The 24594-nt window shown below is 43.8% G+C and overlaps 4 protein-coding genes across 12 annotated transcripts in view; 3 read left to right on the forward strand and 1 right to left on the reverse strand.

The window, feature by feature from the left end:
- SYTL2 (synaptotagmin like 2) overlaps nt 1–2671 on the forward strand; it is a 62581-nt gene extending 59910 nt beyond the window's left edge. For all 3 annotated transcript variants that reach the window (XM_052812304.1, XM_052812302.1, XM_052812303.1), the window contains one exon: nt 612–2671. In XM_052812304.1, coding sequence (XP_052668264.1) covers nt 612–757 — 146 coding nt within the window. In that variant the 3' untranslated portion in view covers nt 758–2671. The remainder of the gene's footprint in view (nt 1–611) is intronic.
- A 1683-nt stretch (nt 2672–4354) lies between these two features.
- On the forward strand, nt 4355–7459 carry CCDC89 (coiled-coil domain containing 89). The gene is made up of 2 exons (XM_052812343.1): nt 4355–4630; nt 5885–7459. Exons 1-2 carry the CDS (start codon nt 4533–4535, stop codon nt 6957–6959), a joined length of 1173 nt encoding a protein of 390 aa, XP_052668303.1. The 5' UTR covers nt 4355–4532; the 3' UTR covers nt 6960–7459.
- A 1859-nt stretch (nt 7460–9318) lies between these two features.
- Nucleotides 9319–18643, forward strand: CREBZF (CREB/ATF bZIP transcription factor). 5 transcript variants are annotated; one of them, XM_052812345.1, is made up of 5 exons: nt 9322–10389; nt 11073–11150; nt 12517–12587; nt 16268–16373; nt 18511–18643. In XM_052812345.1, exons 1-2 carry the CDS (start codon nt 9455–9457, stop codon nt 11119–11121), a joined length of 984 nt encoding a protein of 327 aa, XP_052668305.1. In that variant the 5' UTR covers nt 9322–9454; the 3' UTR covers nt 11122–11150; nt 12517–12587; nt 16268–16373; nt 18511–18643. The 5 variants fall into 5 exon arrangements, with proteins under 5 accessions (XP_052668307.1, XP_052668305.1, XP_052668306.1 ...); XM_052812344.1 differs by having other exon boundaries at nt 9323–10389; nt 12517–15548; XM_052812348.1 differs by having other exon boundaries at nt 9326–10471; nt 12517–15548.
- On the reverse strand, nt 17628–24521 carry LOC128153248 (transmembrane protein 126A-like). 3 transcript variants are annotated; one of them, XM_052812351.1, is made up of 5 exons: nt 24435–24521; nt 22496–22620; nt 19192–19385; nt 18526–18640; nt 17628–17895 (listed from the first exon to the last, which is right to left on the reverse strand). In XM_052812351.1, exons 2-5 carry the CDS (start codon nt 22609–22611, stop codon nt 17691–17693), a joined length of 630 nt encoding a protein of 209 aa, XP_052668311.1. In that variant the 5' UTR covers nt 22612–22620; nt 24435–24521; the 3' UTR covers nt 17628–17690. The 3 variants fall into 3 exon arrangements, with proteins under 3 accessions (XP_052668311.1, XP_052668312.1, XP_052668309.1); XM_052812352.1 differs by lacking the exon at nt 24435–24521 and adding an exon at nt 24350–24423; XM_052812349.1 differs by lacking the exon at nt 24435–24521 and adding an exon at nt 22908–23060.
- Between the last annotated feature and the right edge of the window lie 73 nt (nt 24522–24594).

Consider the following 24594-nt stretch of genomic DNA (forward strand, 5'->3'; position numbering starts at 1 on the left):
AGACATTGGATAGGAAAAATTACAAATGCAAACAAGTTTTTAGTATAAGGGCAATATAAGCTGTGCAGGTAGAAAAATTGTATGTTTTCCCTGTCATTATATTTATCCCTCTCATTGTTCTCTCTGGCCTGAGGGAAGGATGTGTTTGGAGTCTTTTCAAGCAAATACAAGAAAAAAATTACTTTTCCCAAATTAACTTCTCACATGGTTCACCAGAATAACCTAAAACACAAATTAGGATAGTAAATCTCAATTTGAATTTTAGAGTACCCAAGGTTGTATTTCAGTACAAAATCAGTGTCCTGTTTTATTCTTAAACCCCCTCAGATGTTAATCACCCATACATCTTTCTCCTTGGGATTGTGACAAAAAGACTAAGGATAACAAGGAAGAAAAGCCTGGAGAAAGATGGCAAAGTTTCCCTGTGAAACTGTCACTAATTGTATTTGACAGAATTGTTCAAGTGTAAAAATGTAGAACTGGATCTTCAAAGTATTAGGTCAGCTACCTGAGGAGGTGAAACGGTTTCAGAAGACAGGCAGATTTGATTGTCTGCTCTCAACTCTGCAGCAATTAAATAATGTTTCTCTTAAAACTGACATTTTTTCTAGGCAAAAGCTATGGAACTACAGTAGACTGGATGGATTCTACTTCAGATGAAACTGCCCTTTGGGAGAGGATGATGAACTCGCCAAACACATGGATAGAAGATACACTACCTCTCAGGATGCTAATGGTTGCAAAATTGACAAAATAAGGTGGCTTTTTAATTGCTAGTGTCAAAAGGAAACCTTGGTAATTAAATTAAAGGTGTGGGAGTGAAACTTGGAAGAGGAACACAGTAGCTCTTTTGACAGTCTCTGCTTCATTGCTGTTCTGGTTTTGTGCTGTCAAATGTCATTTCGTATTTCAGTTAAACTTCTGCCTGCAGATTACTATGTAAATTTAAGGGATTCTTTTATTTCTTAGTCACTGAAAATGACTTCAACAAAGAAGGCACTTGCAGAATTCAGTGGTAGAGGTAGCTGTGATACCTGGATGCTTATGTTGCCTAACTGAAGCATTGCTGATCCCTTAAATAATGTAAATTACCAGCAAAAATTTAAGAGCGAGTTAACTCTTTCTGTACACTTCTAGGATTGTTCATGAAGTGTTATTAATAAGACAGCAGCAGGTTGCATTTTCATGCTCATTAGTATGTGTTTGTATCCTCATTATGCCATGTCAGATCTCTCCAGTGAGGAATACAAGCATGAAGCATTTTTTTGAAAGTTCCTTTATTTGTAGTTGTACATTTCTAGGATATGGAAGTTGTTTCTGTAATGAAAGAAGCATTACATGAAGTGGTACTGTCCGTGTCCTATTCTGCAAGGTATAGAGGACTGTTAGTTCCAATGTACTATAAACAAAATCAGGGTTATAAAAAGTTTGCTTATATATGCATTAATCATCTTGCTAGTATACAATCCTTACTCTTAAATGCTGAAGGCATAGAGGTGAAACTTTTTTTATTCAAATGCTACTCTAAAGGATCTAAACATGCCAATTTTAGTGCTGACAAGTATGTTGGGTATTTATTCTGTAAAGTGTACTCCTCTGTACCTGTATCTACTAGCTTGTTTTTTTGCAAAAAAAGTAATTTATCTGTGCTTCAGCGCCACCGTTAGGAGAATGCTGGGATTAGGGTGGTCTTGGTTTAGATAGCTTTGCAGCATAGGAAATCGGACTGGAATTTGTAACTTGTAGAAATGCATGCTACTAAAGAAAGATAAATGCATAAAATACAAAATGTATTACTTTTTTTTATTAAAAGCAGCCTATTAAAGCTAAATAGGAATTCAATGTTTATTAAAACCCAGTGTTTTATGTTAGCAATTCAGCATGCAATATAAAAAAATGCAGACAGAAAGCATTTCTGAAAATAAATGCATATTTATTTTTTCCAACTGTGTAGGTCTAAAAGCTGGTGAAATCTTGCACCTCAGTTAGAGTACAGAGGAGAAGGGGGCTTTTCACAGCTCCAACTCAGTTGCTTAATTGAATCATAGAAATTTAAATGCTACTCGGTATTTATTATACACTATGAATGGAAAAAAGGAAAGGTGCTGTTCAACCTGCCAGGGAACCCACTTTCTCTTGTCAGTCTTGATCTCTTACTGCTTCAGGTGTTTTGGATGAGATTGGTAGCTGCTACAAATTCCACTTTCCCCAGATACATACAAAACATTTGTCTTGTATGACTAGGGAGCAACGTGTGTGTGACACTTCAGAACAATGTGTTTGTACTTAAATGGTACAGCAGCTACTTTGCTTCTGTATTTTTAAATAGCCACTCCTGAAAGGGTGGTGATTCTGGAAAAGTGAAGAGGCACCTTGTTTATTTGTATTCACTGCCTATATTAATTCATTTTCACCTGAAAACATAGGCTGCTGTGAACATGACCTATAATTTCATAGGATTAAAGTTTTTGTTGTTGTTGTATTTCCTCTGAAGCTGAAATACATTGCTATGTCAAAATAGCTTTGGTACTTCAGATGTAGGAATGGGGTCTTGAGGCTCTAGATTTGCAGGCAAGTGTCATGTAAACTGCTATGTTCTACACTGTACAAAATTTTGATAGTTAAACTTGAATGCCATCAAAATAAAATGTTTGGTTTGTGACAGTGTCAATCTCCTTGTCTTTTGGTCAAGTAAAGCGTCTTCTGTCTCACTGTTCTTGAACTGTCCTAGAGACAGACACAGCATTTTGTCATTATCTCAAAAGACACTGCTTACCACCACACTAAATAGATCAAAACTCAGTTTAAATTTCGAAAAGCTACCTGAACGTAAGATTTACTTTTGCACTGCACTTGTAATTAATTAGTGTGATTAACTAATGACATAGCAGTATCATGTACTCATCTAGATTAATCAACAAACTGAGCCAAGTAACAGGCCCTTTACTACAAAAATTAAGTGTTCCTCCCCAGTTTTAATATCTTTCTTCAGCATGTGCAGCAAATGGAGACTATTATAGGTAAACCTGTAAGGATAATTGTCACCACACAGAAAAGCGAGTCTTCCTCGTGCTTCCAAATGTACAGGAGGGGTCAGCAGAGGCAGTCACAGCAGAGTCTTTGAAAAGTACAGTAGCACTTAACAACACTAGATATTTACTAGATAGTTACTGTTATCACTGTTAGTCTGCCATGGAGTCTGTATCAAGCTGTACATCTCCAAGTTAAAGATTTTCAGCAGAGCTTTAGCAGCTGTGCTTATCATCTTTTTACCGTTTTACTATTGTCATACACAAGAAAAGTCAAAGCTGTCCCGGTGAGATGAACTTCAGTAGAAGGGAAGATTACAAACCAAGCTACTTTATCAGTGGAAAAAGTACTTTGATTACCCTATGCATGCTGTAGGATTTAATTATAGAGTAGAAACATTACAATTTCACCTCCTGCTAAAGGACATTATGTTGATTTATTAAAAAGTGCTTGAAGGTAATGGCTGCATCTAATCATGTAAACCAGCAGGAATTCTGTATTGAAAATACATAACTAAAGTAATGCAAAATTTACTTTTTTAAAAAGATTATTGGTATTTTTTGACATACCTCTGAATGTGGTTCACATAATAAATACAGCTTTGCACCAAATTCAGTCATTCCTAACTACAGTAGTATGTTCCAGATCGATAATACACTGATAGAGAAATGCAAGTTTATGAAGTTGATTAAGAGAAAAAGTTTCAAGAAACTAGTTTCTTTGCTCTACAGTCAGAAGGAAAGGTTTTAGTCATCCATAACCAAAACTTTAAAGGTGCATAGTTAGTTACTCACTAAAGGGCAGTTTGATAAGTTGAGAGCTATGCTTTGATTCTTAATTTCAGTTCACATTTATGACAAAGCAGCCATACTCCTATAATGTCTTTGCATATATCCATCCTTGCCCAGAGAAGCAAAGGGTGGAAACACAACATGTTTTTCCTTTTTTTTCCTTCTTTTTTTCTTTTTCTCTCCTTCACTGTGCATGCTCATCTTTGCTTTAGCCCAAAATGGGGGGGGGGGAGGTGGTACACATATATGAAAGATCTGGTACTGCACCCTTCTTGTCTTGTTCACTTCAAATCCCTTACTGACATCACTCACTCCTCTTTGCTTTGTATCCTTTTCCAGTGGAGTCAGCAAAACCTGCACTGGCTTTTTCCTTCCAGCTGCATTTTTTTTTCCCTTCCCTATGCTATCTGCCAGATTTTTCATTAACTGCTGAATAAAGTTCCAAGTTGTTTAGGGCAAGGGCTGTGTCTACTTACCGTAGACCTTCAGCATGTTCTGAGAAGGTCAGAGCCTGCCATTGTGATCTCCTCTGGCACCTGCGGGGCGCAAGCTGAGTGAGAGGAGTTCTTCAGGCTTGTGGAAATCCTCTTCCCTCTACCAAATCTGAGTGCTTTTGAGAGTGTCAGCAGCGTTTGTTTGCTAAGAAACAGTCCCAGCTCTTTCAGCCACTCTGGTGGGGCTGGCCCAGTTCCAACCAGCTCTTACTAAGGCATGAGTTCTGGGGTGACTGGTTTCAGCCTCTTATCGCCAAGGAGACAGAAACCCACGGAGACAGCAGCAACAAACAGTCAGGGGAAAGAAAACACCCGGTAAGAACGAACACATTTTTCTCCTCTTAAACCCTGTTCTTCATTGTGTTTCCACTGGACGGCCTAAACCTTTTAGTCCTCCCCCCTCTCCTCCATTAATTCCAAATATTTTGGCAGGACCCAAGGTAGCAACAGCGGTAGAGGAGCGCGGGGCTGTGGAGACAGAGGTAGCATCCCTGCCGACGGTCACTGCTGTGCAGCTCTGAAACTGCCCGTGCTTCACAGGCACTAATTCATTTTTGCTGCACGTTATTTTTTGTGCTTTCTTTAAGTTGGCTCCTTCCCATGCCCTATCTTTACCTCCAGTCAAAGCCCAGGAATTCACAAAAGCTGGTTATCAGCAGGCTGTTCCATGCACAATGTAGTTTCAGGTCTGTTGTCTGAATGAAAAACTCATAGATCAGTTTTAGGCTGACTTTTCATTTGTCTGGGTAGCATGCCGTGTGATTAGGCACCAATAATGATTTTGGTGCCAATGTAATATAAATATTTCCCTTATTTTTAACATGAGGAACCAAACTTTTAAAATTACTTGCCTAAAATAATCCAGCAAATCAGTGTCAAAACTCAAATGATGAACCATTTCTCCAGGCACCAAGTCTTTGTATCACAGTGCATTCACTAATTATTAGCATTGTATAGATCTTTTATTTTATTCATAAATCTCTAAGCATGGGATAAGGCTATTCAGTTATTTTTAATGAGCACTATAATATTAAAATCTTATGAATAAATTAAAAGTTTGATGTAACCCTCCATGTTTTACTTGCATTTATAATACCAGATCTGTAGCAGAAAATAAAGGCAGAGGAAAAGGATTGCTTAAGGAATTATTTACAGCTTTACCACTTACAAGCTTTTAACCTCAATATAATAGTACTTCTTGTAGCTACAACAACAGCGCTTTGAGAAGGAATAATTAGCAAAGCTAGTAATCAGCAAATGAATAGGCTTGGATAAATACTAAGCCTACATTCTTTGCTTTTGCATCAAGGAGCCTGGCACCCTTCTCATCAGTCCGCCTGACTTCGAAGCAGGTGAGGAGGGCTCCAGGACCGCGCGGGTTGCAGGCTGCCATTGCTTTCGGGACGTCCTGTCCCCCCCGGGCACTGGTTTCTCTGGACTTCCAGAGAAAATCCACCAGCTTAGTGCAGTGGTGTTGGCCACACAACCGTTGGGTACTGTTTAATTATGCTGAATGTCACTAAGAGAAGCAGTTACTATAAAATTTTGTCTCATCTTTGTGTGAGACAGGGGCTCCATGGCTCTGGATGAGAGAGAGGCAGGGATGGCCAACTCCACAAGTGATCCAGAGACGGGCAAAGACACGGAAGATCTGACAAAAGGCCTGGAGGAACTCCGTGAGAGCCCCGAAGAGGAGAAGAGTGAGAAGGCTCTGCTGCATTCACGCCTAGAACAGCAGCATCACCTTATCTGTACGCTGAAGAAAAAAGCAGACGATGCACACAAACGCTGCAGAGGCCTGGAGCAGCTCAACATGGAGCTGGAGAAACTGAGGACAGAGGATGCTGTGAAAATGAAAACCCAGACCCAACGGATTCAGCACTTGGAGGGGCGCATCATGGATCTGGCCAAGAACCATGAAAAAATGCTGCAGTTCAGGGATGAACACAGGAAACGGCATATGCAGCTGCAGGAGGAGAATAAGTGCCTGCGGCAGAACGAAGTGCTTTTCAGCCAGACTGTGAAGGAGAAGGAAGCTGAAGTCCTCCAGCTCACTGCCCAGGCCAGAAAGCTCTCGCAGCAGTTAGACTCCTTACAGGAGGAATGTGCTTATGAGAGTCGCAGAGCCCAGGAGCAAGAAAAGGAGCTGCTAGAAGCTCAGAGCCAGCAAGCAAGTGCCCACGCCTGGGAAGTCGATGCACTAAAAAACCAGCTGCAACGCCTACAGGAGGAGCACCAACAAACCGTGGCACAGGTAGAGCACACAGAAAGTCAGCAGAGGGCTCAGGGCATCGAGCTGCAGGCCAAGCTGGAGAGGGTGAAGGAGGAGAAAGAGCGACTACTGAACCTGGCCGCGGAGAGGGGCAAAGCTCTGCAAGATAAGCAACAACGGGAAATTGAGCAGCTGGGGAAGAAGCTGGAGGCTGCAGAAAAAGCCAGGCAGAGAGCAGGGAAGCGCCTCATGGAGGAGGCAGCAGCAGTGGACAATGATCTGAAGGTCCAAGAGCTCCAACGACAGCTCGAAAGCAGCAAGCAGGCATACAGCGAACTCTCGCTGCAGTTTGGCGTTTACAGAAAGCACGCTATGGATTTGCTGACTAAAGAAAAAGCGCTGAACGTCAAACTCCGTCATTTTATTGCGTAACTGCAGCTTTCTCCTCTGTTCTCGTCTCAGCAGGTGCTTCTACTGTAACACACCACTGCATTTTGTTCCTTTCCATGAGACCATCTTCTGATTTCTCTGTAATGTACTTACCATCTTAAAGACTCCTACAAGTATTGTTCTGTAGCCTTTTTTTTTTGTTACACTTTTACATAAGTAAAAGAGCTCTAGACTGTTAAATCTGAACAGGGATTGTTGAACTCATCGAACCTGTGACATGAAAGATGAGGGTGGGAAACGTAAAATATGAATTTGATTTACTTGGTCCTAACCTCTGCTGTATCATAGATTTTCATTTTTTACAGTTAAAAGCACATTATTTTCCAAGACGGACCAAAGATCCAAACCTTAGCCTTTTGTGTTTGATTCTCCCTTGAAGTTCAACAGAGGTTGGGCATGCAAGAGGTAACACCGAGTCTCCAGGACAGAAATCCCCCCCATGCAATGGCTACATCCTGAACAGTCATGATTCAGGAACTTAACAGGTCAGAACAGTAATATCATACAACACCTCATGCTCAAGGAGATGATTGTGCATAGCTGTCTAGTAGTCTTGTGCGTTTCTACAGTTGTTTTAGTCTTATTTAATGTCATAGCATTATTTATATCGCTGTTCAGCTCAAAAAAAATTGACAGGTCTCTGGGTGATTTCAATAGTCTTTGAAACAGGTTGAGGCTCTAGATGTTCTGCCAGTTTAAGTCTGTTCTGGTTTTTAGGTGTTTTCTGTAGAGCAAATAGTAGTGATACACCCTTCCATTTTGTGTATGTCTGGCAATTTTTGACAAAAAAATACCTTTCCCTTCCCTGTCAGCACTGTGGGATACAGAGGCATCCCACTCTCTCTTGCCTCTCTCCCAGCCAAGGAGGAGGCTTTTGGCTGCTGCGTTTCAGCTTGTGATCTTTAACTAACTCCCCAACAAAAAACCTCCAGGATGGGCCAAATAGCATCCCCCACCTGGGCTGTAGGCAGCTGCCTTGAGAGCTCTCCAAGTTCTTTCACATGCGTGTATGTCACGGGATAACTTGACGTTTTAGCTAGTTGTTTGGGTAGCTCTCAGTCCTGAGCATTTACAAAGCAGCAGCACCGCGTCAAACTTGGTATCTGTTGAGCCACGTACAGAAATGGCCAGAAGATCCTCCAGCTTGCGGCCGGTTCATCTCAAGGACTTACTGAACCAGATGTGGTTTCTAAGCAAGTAGTAGCTGTCAACAGACTTGTTTTCTGAACTTCTCCGGGCTCTCCTTGAACCCACGCAAAGCCAGGTGAGAAGTATTGCTCCACTACCTGCTGCGCGACGAACCACAGCCTTTCGTTTTGATCCTGGCTCCTGCAAGCGTCATTCCACGCCTGTTTTATGGTCCACAGCCTCCTACTTTTCAACCATCTTTTTCCCCCTGACACGCCCGCCCTGCATGCGCATTTAATTCATCTAAATGCAGGCATCTACAGCGTAAACACCAACTGACCCAGGCTACAAACTAGGCCCCCGGTCTGAGAGGAAGGAACACGGTAGGACTTGAGTCAGCTGCTCTGTTTTAATTAGTCAAAATGCAGCAAGGAGTGCCCGTTTCCCTCGGGTGACTGCCAGAGAGCCTAAAACCAGGTACCTGAGCGGTCTAAATCGGGGCTGGCGGCCACCCACCTGCTGCGTGACAGAACAGCCGGCCCCCAAAACACTGCAGCCCCCGGGGGCCATTCCCCTTCCCTCCCCTCGGCGGTGTGTGTGGGTGAGAGACATCGCCCCCTCACAACACTCACCCTCACACACACTCACCCCCTCACACACAGACACAGACACACACACACAGCCCCCTCACACACTCACAGCCCTCCTCACACACTCACCCCCCCCACACTCACAGCCCCTCACACACTCACCCCCCTCACCCCTCACACACAGCCACCTCACACACACTCACCCCCCTCACCCCTCACACACAGCCCCCTCACACACAGCCCCCTCACACACAGCCCCCTCATACCCACAGCCCCTCACACACTCACAGCCCTCCTCACACACTCAGCCCCTCACACACAGCCCTCCTCACACACACACACAGAGCCCCTCTCACACTCACAACCCCCTCACACACACTCACCCCCCCTCACACACAACCCCCCCCCACACTCACACAGCCCTCCTCACACACACTCAACCCCTCACACACTCAGCCCCCCTCACACACACACACAGAGCCCCTCTCACACTCACAGCCCCCTCACACACACTCACCCCCCCTCACACACTCTCACCCCCCCACACACACACTCACCGCCCCCTCACAGCCGCCGCTTTCCCGCGCGCGGGCGCAGTGGCTGAGGCGCCCCCCGCCTCCCCCCCCAGCCCCGTGCTCGCGGTGCCGCTTCCCGACAGGCACCGCGGCGGGAGCGCCGGGCCGCAGCCGCTGGCCGCTCTCCTCAGGCTCCGTCCCGTCCCGTCCCGTCCCGCCGGGCCCCTCAGCCGCCGCCGCCGCCATGCGCCACAGCCTCACCCAGCTGCTGGCGGCCTCCTCCGGCGGAGCGAGCCCCTCGGGCGCCGTCTGGCCGCTAGCCGGCGCGGGGCAGGCCCCGCGAGGGCGGGATGGCGGCGGGGAAGGGGATCCGGGCCCCGCGCGGCCCAAGCAACAGCAGCCGCCGCGGCGGGAGGCGGGCGCCTCGGAGCCGCGGCGGCAAGAGAAGGAGCCGGAGGCGCCCGGTGGCCCGCTGGAGGTGTGGGAGCAAGAGGACTGGTTCCCGGGGCTGGAGCTGGGAGACCTGCTGGAGGCGGCCCGGCCGGACTGGGACCTGGACGCGGAGCTGAGCGGCTGCTTCTGTGGGGAACCGGAGCCGCCGCCCCCGCCGGGCCAGGGCCAGAGGCCGGCGGCGCCCGGCCGGAGGAACGGCGGGGCCGGGAGCCGGCTGAAGGCGGCGGCGGCGGCGCGGCTGAACCGGCTGAAGAAGAAGCAGTACGTGCTGGGGCTGGAGAGCCGCCTGCAGGGCCTGGCTGCCGAGAACCGGCAGCTGCGGGACCGCAACCGCGGCCTGAGCCGGCGCCTGCGAGAGCTGGAGCGGGAGAGCAGCTACCTGCGGGCCGTGCTGGCTAACCAGAGCGCTCTAGGGCAGCTCCTGAGCCGCCTAGCCGGGATCCGCGCCGGCGGGCTGCAGCTCGGCACCAGCCTCTTCAGGGACACGGGCAGCCCCCGCCGCCATCACCACCACCTCCAGCCCGCCGGCGAGAGCAGCGACCACGACTACGCCCTGCCCAGCTCCCGGCCTGCCGGCCTGGAGGAGGCGGCGGCGGCGGCGGTGGTGACGGAGACGGAGGAGGAGTGGGCGGCCGCCGGCGGGATCTGCCTCCACGTGGACCGGGATCAGGTGTCGGTGGAGTTCTGCTCCATCTGTGCTCGGCGGGCGGCGGCCTCCTTCAAAATGTAGGGTCAAGTACCTGCTGCAAGTACTCGTGGGGTTCTCGCCCCTAGGGGCCTCGCGTCGTGGCGGAGGAAGCAGGCGATGGTGCGGAGAAAAAAAAAGGATAAATACACAGTGGTGATGGGGTGGTATTGGGGGAGATGCGGAGGAGGGGAACCTGGCGCTTAAGTGGCCAGGGTAACGGAAAAAAAAAAAAAAAAAAAATCTCTCGAACGGCACGTTGGGAGCCAGACGGTGGCCTTGGTGAAAGGTCGCGTAAATCTGGCGTGTGGACGGTAGTGGTCTGAGCCTGTCTGGCCTAAGAGTCGTGCAGAGCTGTGTACAGCAGTGCGATAATTATCGTGCAGACTGACACGCGCATATACACGCAGAGGTGCCACCAGAGCCCGTTTGCAGCGCTTGGGTGAAAAAAGATCATGCCGACCTGACGCATGAAGGTGTGCTCGGTTCCACTTCGCAGTTGCCAGTAAAGATAACGCTGACTGCCCGGTCTTGAGTCAGATAATGTCTAGCCTGCTTATCCTGAGGAGCCGAAAATGCTTGCTTAGAAAACCAAACCAAAAACTTCATTAAGACATCGTCACTGGACAGACTTAAGAAAATAGTAATGATCGGCAAAAGAAAGCATGCATATAAAATTGTACTGCATCTCAGTTATACATTACTATTAAAACCTCTCTGACAGTTTCTCTTTTAGGTGCTTGCCCTGCCAGGCTCCGTTGTGTAGGGGTTAAAGAACAGTCGTTTTCCACCTCGCAACCTGGTAAGGATCAATATATTCCCATAATGCGGTATCAGACAGCTTGCTTTGCTTATGCCAGTCTCTTGTAATGACTGGTTCAGGAAATGATTTCTCTGGTCCTTGGCCTACTCTGCCAAAATGTTTCTAGCTCTGGATGATAACTAATAGTGAAAATTACGATCACGTCATTCTAATTAGCTGTTTTCCTCTTTTCCTTTTTTAAATGAATATGCACACAGTAGCCAAAACATGAGCTACCTTTTGAATTAAGAAATAAATGCTTGTGCCGTTTGAAATAGGAATTTTCTATTAAACTAAGGATCTGATGAGCTGAAAAGGGAAACTATGCTAATAAGGGGGATGTGACATTTACAGCCTTTTATCATAGGGGACTGTCCCAAAAGTGTAAGTAAATTGCTTTTTAAATGGGAAAAAAAAAAAAAAAAAGAATTTTTGACCTGTTGGTTTAAAATACTGTCTAGTGTTAGGGATGCACGTACCTTTAAAAAGTCCTTCTCTGGCTTGCTCTCATTCATGATGCGGAGTTTTGCCTGATTAAACAGAACCTGAACACTGGTTATATCTGTACAGTGGAATCCTAATATAGAGGAGTCATTTTTTTGCATGGACCTCTAACGCGAATTGTGGTTTGATGAATGCAGTGCATCGAAGTAACTCGTTACTTTAGCTTCCCATAAGTAAATCTCTGTGCCCATGCACACTGAAATTCCTGTGTTACTTCAAAGTAGCTTTAAATTTTAAAGATATTGCATGTATATGCATGTGCTTAATTTTACTGTAGAGTTCTTAATTTAGCCTCTTACAGTATCCAGAAATCTATAACTTTATATAATTAAGCACAGTTTGGAGATGAGCAAATACGTATTTGGAGGCTAATGATTTGAAAAATGCTCCATAATTAACTGAGATAGGAGGAAAAATAGTTTGACAAACAGTAGCGTGTGTTTTCTTGTACTAGTCAGTGTTTCTCCCTATCACAAAAGATGAGTGGGTTGTTTTTTCAGTTGTATTATAATGTTTAGGTTGTTTATATGTATGTCAGTTGGGGGAAGAAGGATTGTGAAAATGATAATATGTAAAGTGAGGTTTCACAAAGAATAGACTTTCCTAAAACAGTTTCGTTTATTAACTTCTTTAAAAAAAAGATTCTATCTAGTGTTTCTGAAGTCTTGTTTCTTAAAGCCTTAAATGTTATGTTTAAGGCTAAGTAGAAGGTGAAGCGTTTTCTCCCAGTCATTTGCTTTATTGGTGCTAGACCCTATCAAGTGTTCATCAGTTTAAAAGGAGTTTGATTTTTCTTTGTGAAACATCACTGTGTGATAAAGTATATGTGTATTTAGCATCCTTGTTTTTCTTTATGCTAAAGTGGATTCAGCTGTGTTGGGGCAGAAGAGACGGGACCAGCTGCTGGCCACATTTCCTGCTTTATTTTAAAAGGTAGTATAAGAAATGAGAATAAAGAGGTAACAGGGCTTTTGCTGTCTTTGGTTAAAAAAAAAAAAAAAGGTTGAATGCTGGGATCATTTACTGTCATCCAAGATGGTTTTTTTAAAAGACAATGTCCTATCAAACAGGTTTCACTCCACTGTATGCAGAATTCCATCTGTTCAGGGTATATTGCCAGCACAAAAGAGACTTAGTGGGCTATGTGTTACCTTACACCTCTGTGGTGGCGTCAACAGGACTGTTCAAAGTTTCAGTCTTAAATTGTGTAACCCTGCTGTAATTGGTGGGTTATACCAGTGCCACAGGAATCAGAGTTAACCATCAAGACCCGTACTGACTGATACGCAAAATGGAAATAATTGAGTTAGATTCAACCTAGGCTCAATCTGCCTAGCTCAGACTTCATGAACATGCTTTGTTTTGAAGTTCAACATGCTTGATGAAACGAGAAACACTAATGTAGCAAGTATGAGATGTTACAATGGCATTTTTACAGTTACTTCAGTGTAGAAGTGTTTTTTAAGTTAACTTAAATATGCATTCTTTCTTTTTGCATTACTGCTAAATGGTAGGGGTCAGGGACGTAGTTCTGGTCTCTGTTGTGAACCTGCACATCGCTCTAGTCATGAAACTACCTGTGAGCTGTGTCTGAGAGTAGCTGATTTTCTGACATGCAAAATGATGTATACTGGTACAAGAACAAGGTCAAGTCCCAAGAAAGTAAGTGGCTGCAGGCATTTCTAGTGCCTACTGAATCTTATTTAAACCAAATAGAGGGGAGGAAGTTATTTGAAACTCTAACCGACTGTACTATCTGTATGGTGTATTATTAATGTAGCTTTTTGAAGTGGAAGCCTTGAAATGACATAACTTAATACTTGAAAATATATTGTAAATGTTTCTTTGTAATTATGTGCCATCCAGATAAGAATACAATATCATAATAAAATCAGACTTGTTGATCTTTCAATTTATGGGCTCAAATGTTTTTTCATCTTTTTCTTCTCACTAATGCCTTGCTTTAATTTAGTGGTTTGTTACACAAAATGGGAAAACAGAAAGGGGAAAATGCTGTTGCTGCTATCTGTGGGGGTCATCAGTTGCAAAACAAGATAAAATGGATTAGGGTATGCAGGAGAAATGTTCTTACTCCTCTGTCTTTCAGGTTAATTTTGTGGTGAGGACAAAACGAAAGCATTATTCCTTGAACCAAAGATTGTACTTCTGAGAATCACCACTCCTTGTATTTTACAGTTGTTTTTCTTTCTTAATATTTTATTAATGTGGGCATGTTTGATCAATAAACCATGGAGGAGTAGAATACTTACATAAATGCTTCCATTGTCTATTGGCATCTTCCTCCTTTCTGTCCCATTTTCAGGTTCTGAAGTTTGACGAGTGGTTAATAATATGCTGTTAAACCATAATCTTTCATCAAATTGTTATTTCCACGCTAAAACGCTGGAGTGAGTGTAAAAAAAGGTTTGAGGGTGCTGAAAGGACAAAACATTTTTAAAGCTCCAGAGCGAGCCATGTACTGTACTCTTTGATTTCTGTTAATCTTAAATGCTTTATTGGTAGAGAGCAGTTTAAAATAGCGTGCTGGCTTTCTAGCATCCAGGCATTCTAGTGAAAGTAGTCTGCAGCTTGATAAAAAGGAACATTTCACAAAAACCATAGCTTAAAAATTTAAAAACATACTGGCATGCTCTGCCTTTTTCGCCGCCGGTTGTAGAAAATACCCTGTTCAGCACTGAAGTTTGTGTTTGTTAAACTGTACGTACCACAGAACCAAGTGCCATCAGTGTTAAACTGCATGGCTACGCTACCTTCGTTTTCCAGTATTTCTCCACCCCACAGCTGCTTGAAGACTATTTAGCAGTTAAATAAGAAACAATTTCATGCTCAATTCCCTGTTAGTCCTTTACAGTTTGAGTCTGGTGCTGTGACTCTTTAGTAGCATTCTAAATTAACTTCTCTCTCTTTCCTCTGAAGAGCTTAGCAGCATCTGGGAGGAAAAAACAAATCGGTGCTTCTGCAGTCTCTAGCTGCTTGGAGAGATGATACCAAAGTAAATGTAGGGAACCATATTCCAACACTTGGCATTTCTTGGTACTTGCAGATTATCAGATTTCTCATGCCACTTGTCAAAACCGTAGTCGGTTTTCCCTGTGAAACACAGAGATCTTCTGCAAAAAACAAAGGCCTTTTTGTAAATTTACTGATTTTTAAAAACTTGTGTTCTCCAGAGCTTGTAGTTAAACAGGTTTTCTGCTAGAATCAACAGTACTCCGTTTATAGGGTTGTGTATGCTATTAGTTAGACTGTAAATGTCTCAGGAGATATATTAGGTATGGGGGTTGCACAAATGGGCTTTGTGTTTAAAGAACGCCCTGTGTAAAATTGCACGTTGGCAGTAGCTGATTCTACAGTTTTTCACCCAGTTTAAGTGGGATATGCAGATTTGGAGAAATAATTCTGCCTTTGCTCATTAGCAGGAGGATAGCTGGACTAGGGCGGGTACAAGGGAGATGAGGCTATAATTTGCCGAGGGCTGTGGAATAGATGGTCGTATTGAAATTCAGCATCAAAAATGGTACATATAGAAGATAAAATCAGTGCTTTTTTTAGTATTTTGATGATTCTTATCTATAGCCAGTCTCTCGGCATTCTTTTGGCAGTAGTTCAGACCTTGAGTAGTCAGAAGTCCATCTCTACGGGTTTATATTGGACACATGCATTCTTCTAAGAATGCAGTAAAAGCTATTGCTGGGATACGTAGTCTGCGACTGGCTTGTTTCTACTAAAATGGTAGAAGGAAGAATACAACTAAAACTTCTTCTAGCGAAGATTTTCGGTAGGGAGGCAGCGTTTGCAAGGAGATTGTTACAGTGGGTAGGAGGCCAAGAACTGGTAAAAGCTCGTCCTTTGACTTCTTGAGAGTTGCATGAGGTATGTTGTACCCCCCGCGCAAAACGGAGAACGGAAGGAGCATTTCCAGGTTTCCGTGAGGGCGCTCCTTCACGCGCGTGCATGCTAGAACTGACTGACAGCATCCTGGTGTCCTGCTGAATTTTGAAGCAGTTTCAGTCTTTCTTTAACCTACTTTTGAGAACTTTTTTTTTTCCCCAGTTGTTTTAAGAAGTACATAGCGTACAACTGGAAAGTTTCCTTTTTTAAAAACATAACACTTTTCTTGCCTAAGGAGTGTATAGCTGACCTTTGACACAACCCATGCAGAACACTTAAAATATGTATTTGCAATTTCTGTGTTCATCTGTTAATGCCGGAAACAAGTATCAGTGTTTCCAACTTACTAAAAAACATTGAGGAATGTGATTTTTTTTTCTTGTTACATACAATCTTCACCTTTCACCCTAAGAAATTAGTGTCTAAAAAAAAAGGGGGTTGTCCAAGTCAGATCACTAAGTATCCGAGCATGCATTTTAATTACTCTGAGAATGATTATCGCTTGAATTGATACCAAAATGAAAATAGTGCATGGAATGGAAGATGGTTTTGAATCTCACACTTTAAAAAGCACTAGGATCTGTTTACAATATCTTAACTATATCTTGTTAAATGCTCACAATAACCACAGAGCCATTAATTTTCATTCTTAAAGATACTATTGCAAAGTAATGGCTTTATTTTTTTTTTTATTATCACAGGTAAGTGGTTCTGTTGGTTAAAGTCTGATGACTTCTGGAGATACCATAACTCACTGTCTTGTAAAATACTTGCTCCGTGAGAATCTCTGAAGTGTGGGTGATGAAGGTAAGGCCCAGCTCTCTGTTTTGATGCAGGCCAGTATCAGAACACCACACGATACAGCAATACTTTGAATTAAGAAAAACTAAACCAATTTACATAACAACCATTGTGGAGGCAGTCTGTCTTTGCTGCTTCCCTGTACAAATCAGGCTGCTACTCCTGGTTACAGAGAAATAGAGTGCATGGTTTTCCTGCTGTAACAACAAATTTGTTAGGAAAAAGTAGATAAACAAACACGATGAAACTCCTTTAACACATTTTTCAGCAGTGCTAGAGCACAAGTTTTAAACCAAGCCAATTAAGGGTCTCGACGCTGAATTCTTAATTCTCATTAATAAGTATTTCCATGTGCATCTCAGGGGATACTAGAATTTCATTGAAGTGTACACGATTGTTGACCAGTAATCATACAGGTTTTACAGTTAAGACCATACATCAGATGGAGATGATTGCTTCTGTAGAAAAAATCCTGATTTAGTTCTCAAACTGCGGAATACCCTACAGATATCTCACGCAGTAGGAAAATCAGCAGTTTATATTGCTCTAGAATATACAGTCAGTTGCCAATGTGAAGACAAGCCTGACTCATAAATGCATTACTCCAGACCATTGATCTTAAAAACCAGAGGTAGCTGCGATACCACAGTAACAGCACCAGCCAGCTGAGGCCTCTCAACACAGTTCCTTGCTTCAGGAAAAATCTAATTTCAAGGCAAACTGGTTGCAAGGACAAAGTGTGTTCTGACTCGGCTTTTTTTTGGTCACTTGATCTATATGCTGGGAAGTCTGACAGCAGTATCACTCCTGACTGCTCTGTGATAATAAGTGTTCTCTACAGTGTACAGAGTGACCCTCGTAACAGCCGAAAGGGGGTCATCTTGTGACAGAAATTCTGTGCTAGCAGAATTCAGAAAAATACTCAGGTTTTGGGGAATCTCTAAAAAAACCCTTGCCTTGACATCCCCCCCCCCCTTTTTTTTTTAAATCATTGTGGTTTGTATTATGAAGAAAAAATGCTTTTTCAATAATACTCATTTATACAGCTTCTAAAAGATGTAGCATCACCTTAGAGCAGGCAATATAAATGCTTCCCCTCCCCTTTCCAAAGACAGACACCTGTCCTTATAAAGCTTGTATTCAGGTGTACGCACTCAGCTGGACATAATGAAAAATTTAACTTGCATTTAAGTTCAGAACTGAAAAGAATGCCAGTGCAGAGTCTTAACTTTGTTTTTCTATTTAAAAAAGACAGCAAGCAACAACTTCTTTCTTTGTTTATTATGGTTACTTATCCAAGGCAACTGAAAAGTTGCTTTAACTTCATGCTTGTAACTCTTCAGGATCCCTGCTAGTGTTCATCTGCTGCAGTACTTTGATATATATTCCGTGATGTTTAGTGGCAAGATATAATCCAGTCAGAACCTGTATAAGTACACCCCAACTCATCTTTCTAAAGACAGGCTGAGAAGTTGTGAGCCAGAAGCGCAGTAGATTCTCTTTCCCTGGCAAGGGAGACGAAGAATACCTAAACAACATAAACAGTGGTAGAAACTTACTTTTTTTTTTTTTCCATCCAATTTAAGCGTCAAGATTTAACATTAAAGTCATTAAAAATATTTAGGTAGATACTCATTCTCTCCTTCCTACCCTAAGTTACATTCACCTGGTGGTACTGAGCTCTCCGGATAAATGCTCTAAATCATCCTGAGCATACTGACGTGTTGCCATCCCCTCGCTGTGCTCTGACCCAATCCACAGAATTACACCTGCCAGGGAGTTTGGCTGCTGGGCGCTGCCCAGGATCAGCAAGGTCTCTCAGCCGTCCCGCCAAACGGCACTAAGCAGCAATCTTCAGCGCTTGGCAGGACAGCAGCCACAATTTCAGGTACCCAGGCCCATCGTGGGTAGCTTGTAAGGTTCCAGCTAAACACAAGTGCTTTACAGTGTATCATTTTGCAGATCTTGTTTCCCTTTGGAGGCTTGGTGTATCTCTTAGGAACTGTGCCTTGTAATTAGAAGCCCTTAATGTAAATTCCCTTCCATGTACTAAAAGCCTACAAGAAGACAGGTGTGCATAGACTAAAAATCCACAGAATTTGAACTGAAGATTTGACCAACAAATACATTCCACTCATTGCAGGTTAATAAGACGTACCTGGCTACAAGGCTCGCGTTCATGGGGAGAGCCAGGAAAACAGGATAGAGGCCACCCACGACAGCCCCTATTAATCCTCCTCTGACCACAGCGCAGACCTCACAGTTTAGCTCACCTGCATGACAAACAGTATTTCACTGTCAATATCCACATAGCTCCACCACATCAATTTATAAGCTGCGTGCGACAACATGGAAACAGGTGCTTGACAGAAATGGCTAAGCTGTAGCGGTATGCAAGAAATTCTGAAAGCAGGACTCTTCTTTTTGCAGAAAAATCACCCTCATTCCAACCCACAAAGAATTTACCACTCTAAAGTTGACCTTCAAATAAAATCATACGGATGGGGGAAACTGAACTGCTTTGTTGCAGTCACTTTTACGTGACTTTGGGTGAAAAATGCTAAACTTCAGTGACACGTAACAAATTTTTTAATGAAGATATATAAATCCACATATGTATGTGCTTTCCCACTCAACTTCAAGAACTCACTGCTGCCCAATGCATTAAATGATCTGTTTTTCAAACCCTGCTTTACAAACTGAGGTTTTTCAAGACCACCACAGTTTGAGACCTCCATTCTGCAGAGAGGAAAAACTCCTCTAGTGTTACAATGTGTCCAGAAATCAAAGCCCTTTGGAAAACCAGGAATAAAGAGGTTTTTACCTGAAAATAAAGGCTTATGCACAAATACTTCATAAACCGCTACTGTTGAAAGAAACGGAATAACAGCCATTGGCAGAGAAGACACTAAGGAAGCCCTTCTGACATGTAGGATGTTCCTGAAGAAGTTATTTGCTGCTAAGCCACATAAGCTTGCATTTGCTCCAAGGAAGTATGATCCATGATTACAAAGGTTCCTGTGAAAGAAGGAAAGTTGCTTCAGCAATTGAGAACTGTAGAAAAGTTTGGTTTACTCAGTGCTGCAATTCACTTCTGAATATCCTACAGTAAGAGGTAAGAGATGTAAATCTCACTGGTGCAAAATGGAGAGTAACTACTTTCAAAAGCAACCCGTACAGCATCCTTTGCTATATGCCTGAGTTTACACACACCTCAAGAATGAAGGGACAGAAAGGCTGAGAAGTCTTTTCTACATAATTTTTTATTTATTATGGCTGATGGAAACTTCATGAAATTTGCTCTCTTAATCAGCATGTTTCTAAGCAGTATGTTTTCTCAAAAGAAATTAAAAAACTATATATATATATAAACTATATATATATATTTAAATAATCACAGCTAGCTCCTGTCATCAGCCTTCTTTCTAGCCTGCTTACCCAAAAGTATAGATTTAGTTTCAACATAAGAGCTTACAGAACAGATCAGGTGGGACAACTATGGGAACTGAGATCTTGCAATAACGATCTCAGCAGCTGCTGGCAGATCATTTGTACTGATCCTGGAAGCTGAAGGGCTGTAAGCCTTCCTTGTGTGCATGGAAAATGTGAATTTAAGGTCCTACCTTGCTAGGAGGTTACGCTAGTTAAAGGTTACACGCTGGTTTACAGAACTGGGACTTCTATTTTTCCCTTGATAACAGAGGGACTGGATTCTGTTATCTACCATGTTTTTAACATATGGTTTAGAGCAACTGCTACTGTTGCAATCTGTAATATGGTGAAGGCAGAATAGAACAAAGTCTGGTCAGAGATAGGCAGCATTTAGTATCTTGACAAACAGTTCCCACTTGAGTACATTACATCACCGCAGGTAACGCAAGACAGGGAACGCAAAAGCGTGCCAGTTTTACAAGCCTGATGAGCAGTTTGTGATTTATTTCATTTGGCTTGCAGAAGGAAGTTGTGCATTACCTATAACATTATACCTGGCATACCTGATTGATTAGTGGAAACAACTTTTTGCTTTAGGTTTCCACAAATCTAAAATTCCCAGAACGACAACTATTGCCAGGCAAAGCAATTAACTGGAAGGCACTCCCGATTCTGAGGCTGTGCCAATATTATTATGTTAAAAGTGTGTTTTTAAAATGCTTCATAAGTTGGATTTACCACTAAAGCCCTGAAGAAAATAAAATGCTTAACCGGTCACAAAATTTATGCTTGGCCAATGTCATATTTATTTGCAAAATTATCAAATGTGACAATCTCTAAACCATTTAGCAATTAAAATATATGATTTTTTAAAAATCCACCTATTTAAAACTCTTCCACATTTTAATGCTTAGAGTAACACTAAGCACTGACAAACCATACAAAAAAGGCTTCAGACATGTAGGTGCTAATTCTGCAAAACCTAAAACATTAAAAACATCTGACGTCAATGACACCAACTGTTTCTCATTTTGAACAGGAAAACACTTTCAAGCTTGGTATGCATCAGATTTTCAAACATGAAAATAAGCTACTAACAATTCAATTCTGATACTATACAGCAAAAGGACTCCAGTGGTCAGATCTCTCACCCTTATTTAGGAGCCATGTTTCTTTTTTTGTGGTTTGAAGAAGAAATGGGCCTATTTGCTTTTCAAATCACCATTCTCCCAATACTAGATGTCATTTACAGACTCTCCCCAGAGTACAGATTCTGCAAACCAGCCATTTCATGCTACTGGTATGTTTAAAATCACAGGCAGTGAAATGCATGTGTGCATACACATAGGTGTAGATTAAAATTTAGCAGCCTATTTGAGAAGCCAACATAGAGCACATTAATGTACCCAGAACCATCAGAGTCTACTCAGGCTTACTGATGTACAGAACCGCTACACTGCATGAAAGGAAAGAAAGGGAGGATGGAAGGGTTGGGTTTGGTTTTTTGTCTGTTGTTTGGGGGTTTTTTTTGTTTGTTTCAGGGTTTTTTTTTTTTGTTTGTTTTAATACTAGCTCCCTAGTGTCAAAAACCAAGAACTTTGGTGAGCATGAACTCTCTCAATCTGACTATAGGATGCTTCCTCTTTCCTTCCAGCCATTACTGACCTCCCTTCTGGATATACAAACTTTTAAGTCCTCCCAAGGCAGTTTCAAATAAAGGCTCACACCCCAGCAGCTATTTCTTTCCAAGGCCCAGCAGTGCCTAGGTTCCACAGTTTTTATCAAGATGTTACCACCTCACCACTGAGGAACCTGCCTCCCCCTTAGCTCCCCAGCTTGTCTAGGGAAGGAGAAGTGTTACAAGTTGAATGTGAGTGCAGCAGATCCTACAGAAAGCTGCACCACTGACTGTAATGGCAGGGGTTTAGCCAGCAATTTAGTCCTAATAAAAAATTAAAAAAAAAAAATTAAAAAAAAAGAAGGTTCTGTTACTCTTATTTATACAGAGCTTATCCAAGATGATATGCATGTGCAAACAGCTCCTTACAGAACCAGCTCAGGTTCAGTAAGGTTTTGCAGTGAAACGCAATATCACAAAACACGGAAAGGTTGTTTGTGAGGCCCAGAAGGCATTTAGCTGGTTTTATGCTGCACAGAACCCTGCTGATGAGCCTGCACGACTCCGGCTGACTCGTCCAGCACCACCTGGATACCACAGTCTCGCCTTCCTGAAACGGGGAGCAGTGCAGAATGGAATGCAGGAACTAGCAGGTTGACGCTCCCTCAGTTTTGGTCCCAGGCCAGCCCTGCGGGACATGAGATGACTCCTGCAGAACCACAAAGGTATCTGCCTTATTCTTGCCAACATTTCAGTTTCCTAGAAAATTTATTAGCCCTAGCACAGCACTGTATGAATGCTCGGAGCCAGTCAGGGCTGATCAGCTGTCCCAGAACCTTAAGCATTGGGGAGCACATGCCAGAAACCAGCTGAGCAGGACCAGAGATAACAGTGAACTAACCATATTTAAAAAATGCGAAACAAGTTTTCTGTTCTGGACAATAATAAACATCTTCACAATTAAATATTTTTATAACTGCAAGGAAGATTTGTAATACAAGAGTAAGGGAAAAGAAAAGCCTCCAAAAGACTTGAAATGTTTGATTCACTTATCTTCGTTTATTTTACCAGCACTTACTGATCTGCTTTAGGAAGCTCATTGAGCATCTTTTGTATGACTTCCATCCGCTTAAATCTTTCCAAATATAGTCTTTGCTGCGGAGAATCTAGTTCAAGAAACTCTCTTCCTGTCATCTTGAAGTCCTGGATCATAAGGAACGAACAAACAAACATAATCAAAGTTACACAGCCCCAGTATGTATCAAATAAACATTTAGACTCTTTTGGCACTATGCAATCACAAATGCATTTCCTGTTTTTCATGGCAGAGTTTTCAGATGCAAAGGGCACAATCCAGCTAAAGATGTCTATGATGTTTATGACTACGTGAACCCTAACAAACTGCTTTCTTTAGTGATGTTGCCGCTGTGGTTTGACAATTGCTCTAAGCCAACTTAAGTACTCGCTGCGATGAAAACGGACAGTCTCACCCTGCAGATACTCCTGCCTGAGCACCTCCAACCCTAGGGCCATACAGCAGCTTGGATCAGGAAACACAGAGATGAAAACTGCTCAGAGGAACAATGGGCAGTGTACTTGTTTGTTCCAGCTGGATCACCTTCTAACACAACGATCCCTAATGGCTGCAGAACAAGGGAGGACACTAACTGGACATGGCTTTTGGCAATACTCCAGATTTAAATTGACTTAACTGTCAAATAGAACAGTAAGAAAAAAACAAATAAATCCATAATTTGTAAAGATTTAAAGCAATCTTGAAGATATCTACTCTGCTTTTATATTCCACAAAGAAGGACTTTTTTTTTTATTGTACTCTTAGTCAGAGACATGTATTAAGTCAGAAAGCATGCAGTTGTATTGGGTTTGTGTGGCAAGGTTTTGGTAACAGTGGGGCTGCAGGGTGGCTTCCGCGAGAAGATGCCAGAAGCTGCCCCCATGTCAGACAAGAGCCTGCTACAAGACGGACCCACCGCCGGCCAAGGCCGAACCCATCAGTGACAGTGGTAGTGCCTCTGGGAGAACAGAGTCAAGAAGGGGAAAAAAATTGTGCAGCAGCAGCCAGAAGAGAGGAGTGAGAAGATGTGAGAGCAACAACCCCGCAGACCCCCAGGTCAGTGCAGAAGGAGGGGAGGAGATGCTCCAGGCGCCGGAGCAGAGATTCCCCTGCAGCCCGTGGGGAAGACCATGGTGAGGCAGGCTGTCCCCCTGCAGCCCAGGGAGGTCCACGGGGGAGCAGATCTCCACCTGCAGCCCGGGGAGGACCCCACGCCGGAGCAGGGGGATGCCCGAAGGAGGCTGGGACCCCATGGGAAGCCCGCGCTGGAGCAGGCTCCTGGCAGGACCTGTGGCCCTGTGGAGAGAGAGAGGAGCCCACGCTGGAGCAGGTTTGCTGGCAGGACTTGTGACCCTGCAGGGGACCCACGCTGGAGCAGTCTGTGCCTGAAGGACTGCAGCCTGGGGAAGGGACCCACGCTGGAGCAGTTCGTGGAGGACTGTCTGCCGTGGGAGGGACCCCACACTGGAGCAGGGGAAGAGTGAGGAGTCCTCCCCCTGAGGAGGAAGGAGCGGCAGAGACAACGTGTGATGAACTGACCCCAACCCCCATTCCCCATCACCCTGCACTGCTTGGGGGAGGGGGGGGGCAGAATTCGGGAGTGAAGTTGAGCCTGGGAAGAAGTGGGGGTGGGGGGGAAGGTGTTTTAAGATTTAGTTCTTATTCCTCATTACCCTACTCTGGTTTGATTGGCAATCAATTAAATTAATTTCCCCAAAGTCTAGTCTGTTTTGTCCGTAATGGTAACTGGTGAATGATCTCCCTGTCCTTACCTCAACCCATGAGCTTTTACTCATATCCGCGCACCCCCCCCCCCCCCACTCCCTCACGGCCTTCCCGCCGGGGCCAGGCTCCGACCTGCACGACCTTGCGCTGTCCCCGCCGGACACGGCCACGGCCACGGCCACGGCCCTCCCGCTCCCGCCGCCGCTCCCGCCCTTACCGCGCCGCTCCCGTCAGGAAGGCCCCCGCCGCCTACAACATGGCTCCTCCCACCTCCCGCCCGCCCTCTCCCCCCATGTGGGCGCCGCCATCTTACCCGCTCACATGACCCAGCCCTTCAGAGGACACCTTTGATTGGGCGTTCCCCCCGCCGGCCCAGC

This window comes from Harpia harpyja, chromosome 17 (assembly GCF_026419915.1).
Source record: "Harpia harpyja isolate bHarHar1 chromosome 17, bHarHar1 primary haplotype, whole genome shotgun sequence".
Classification (NCBI taxonomy): Eukaryota; Metazoa; Chordata; class Aves; order Accipitriformes; family Accipitridae; genus Harpia; species Harpia harpyja.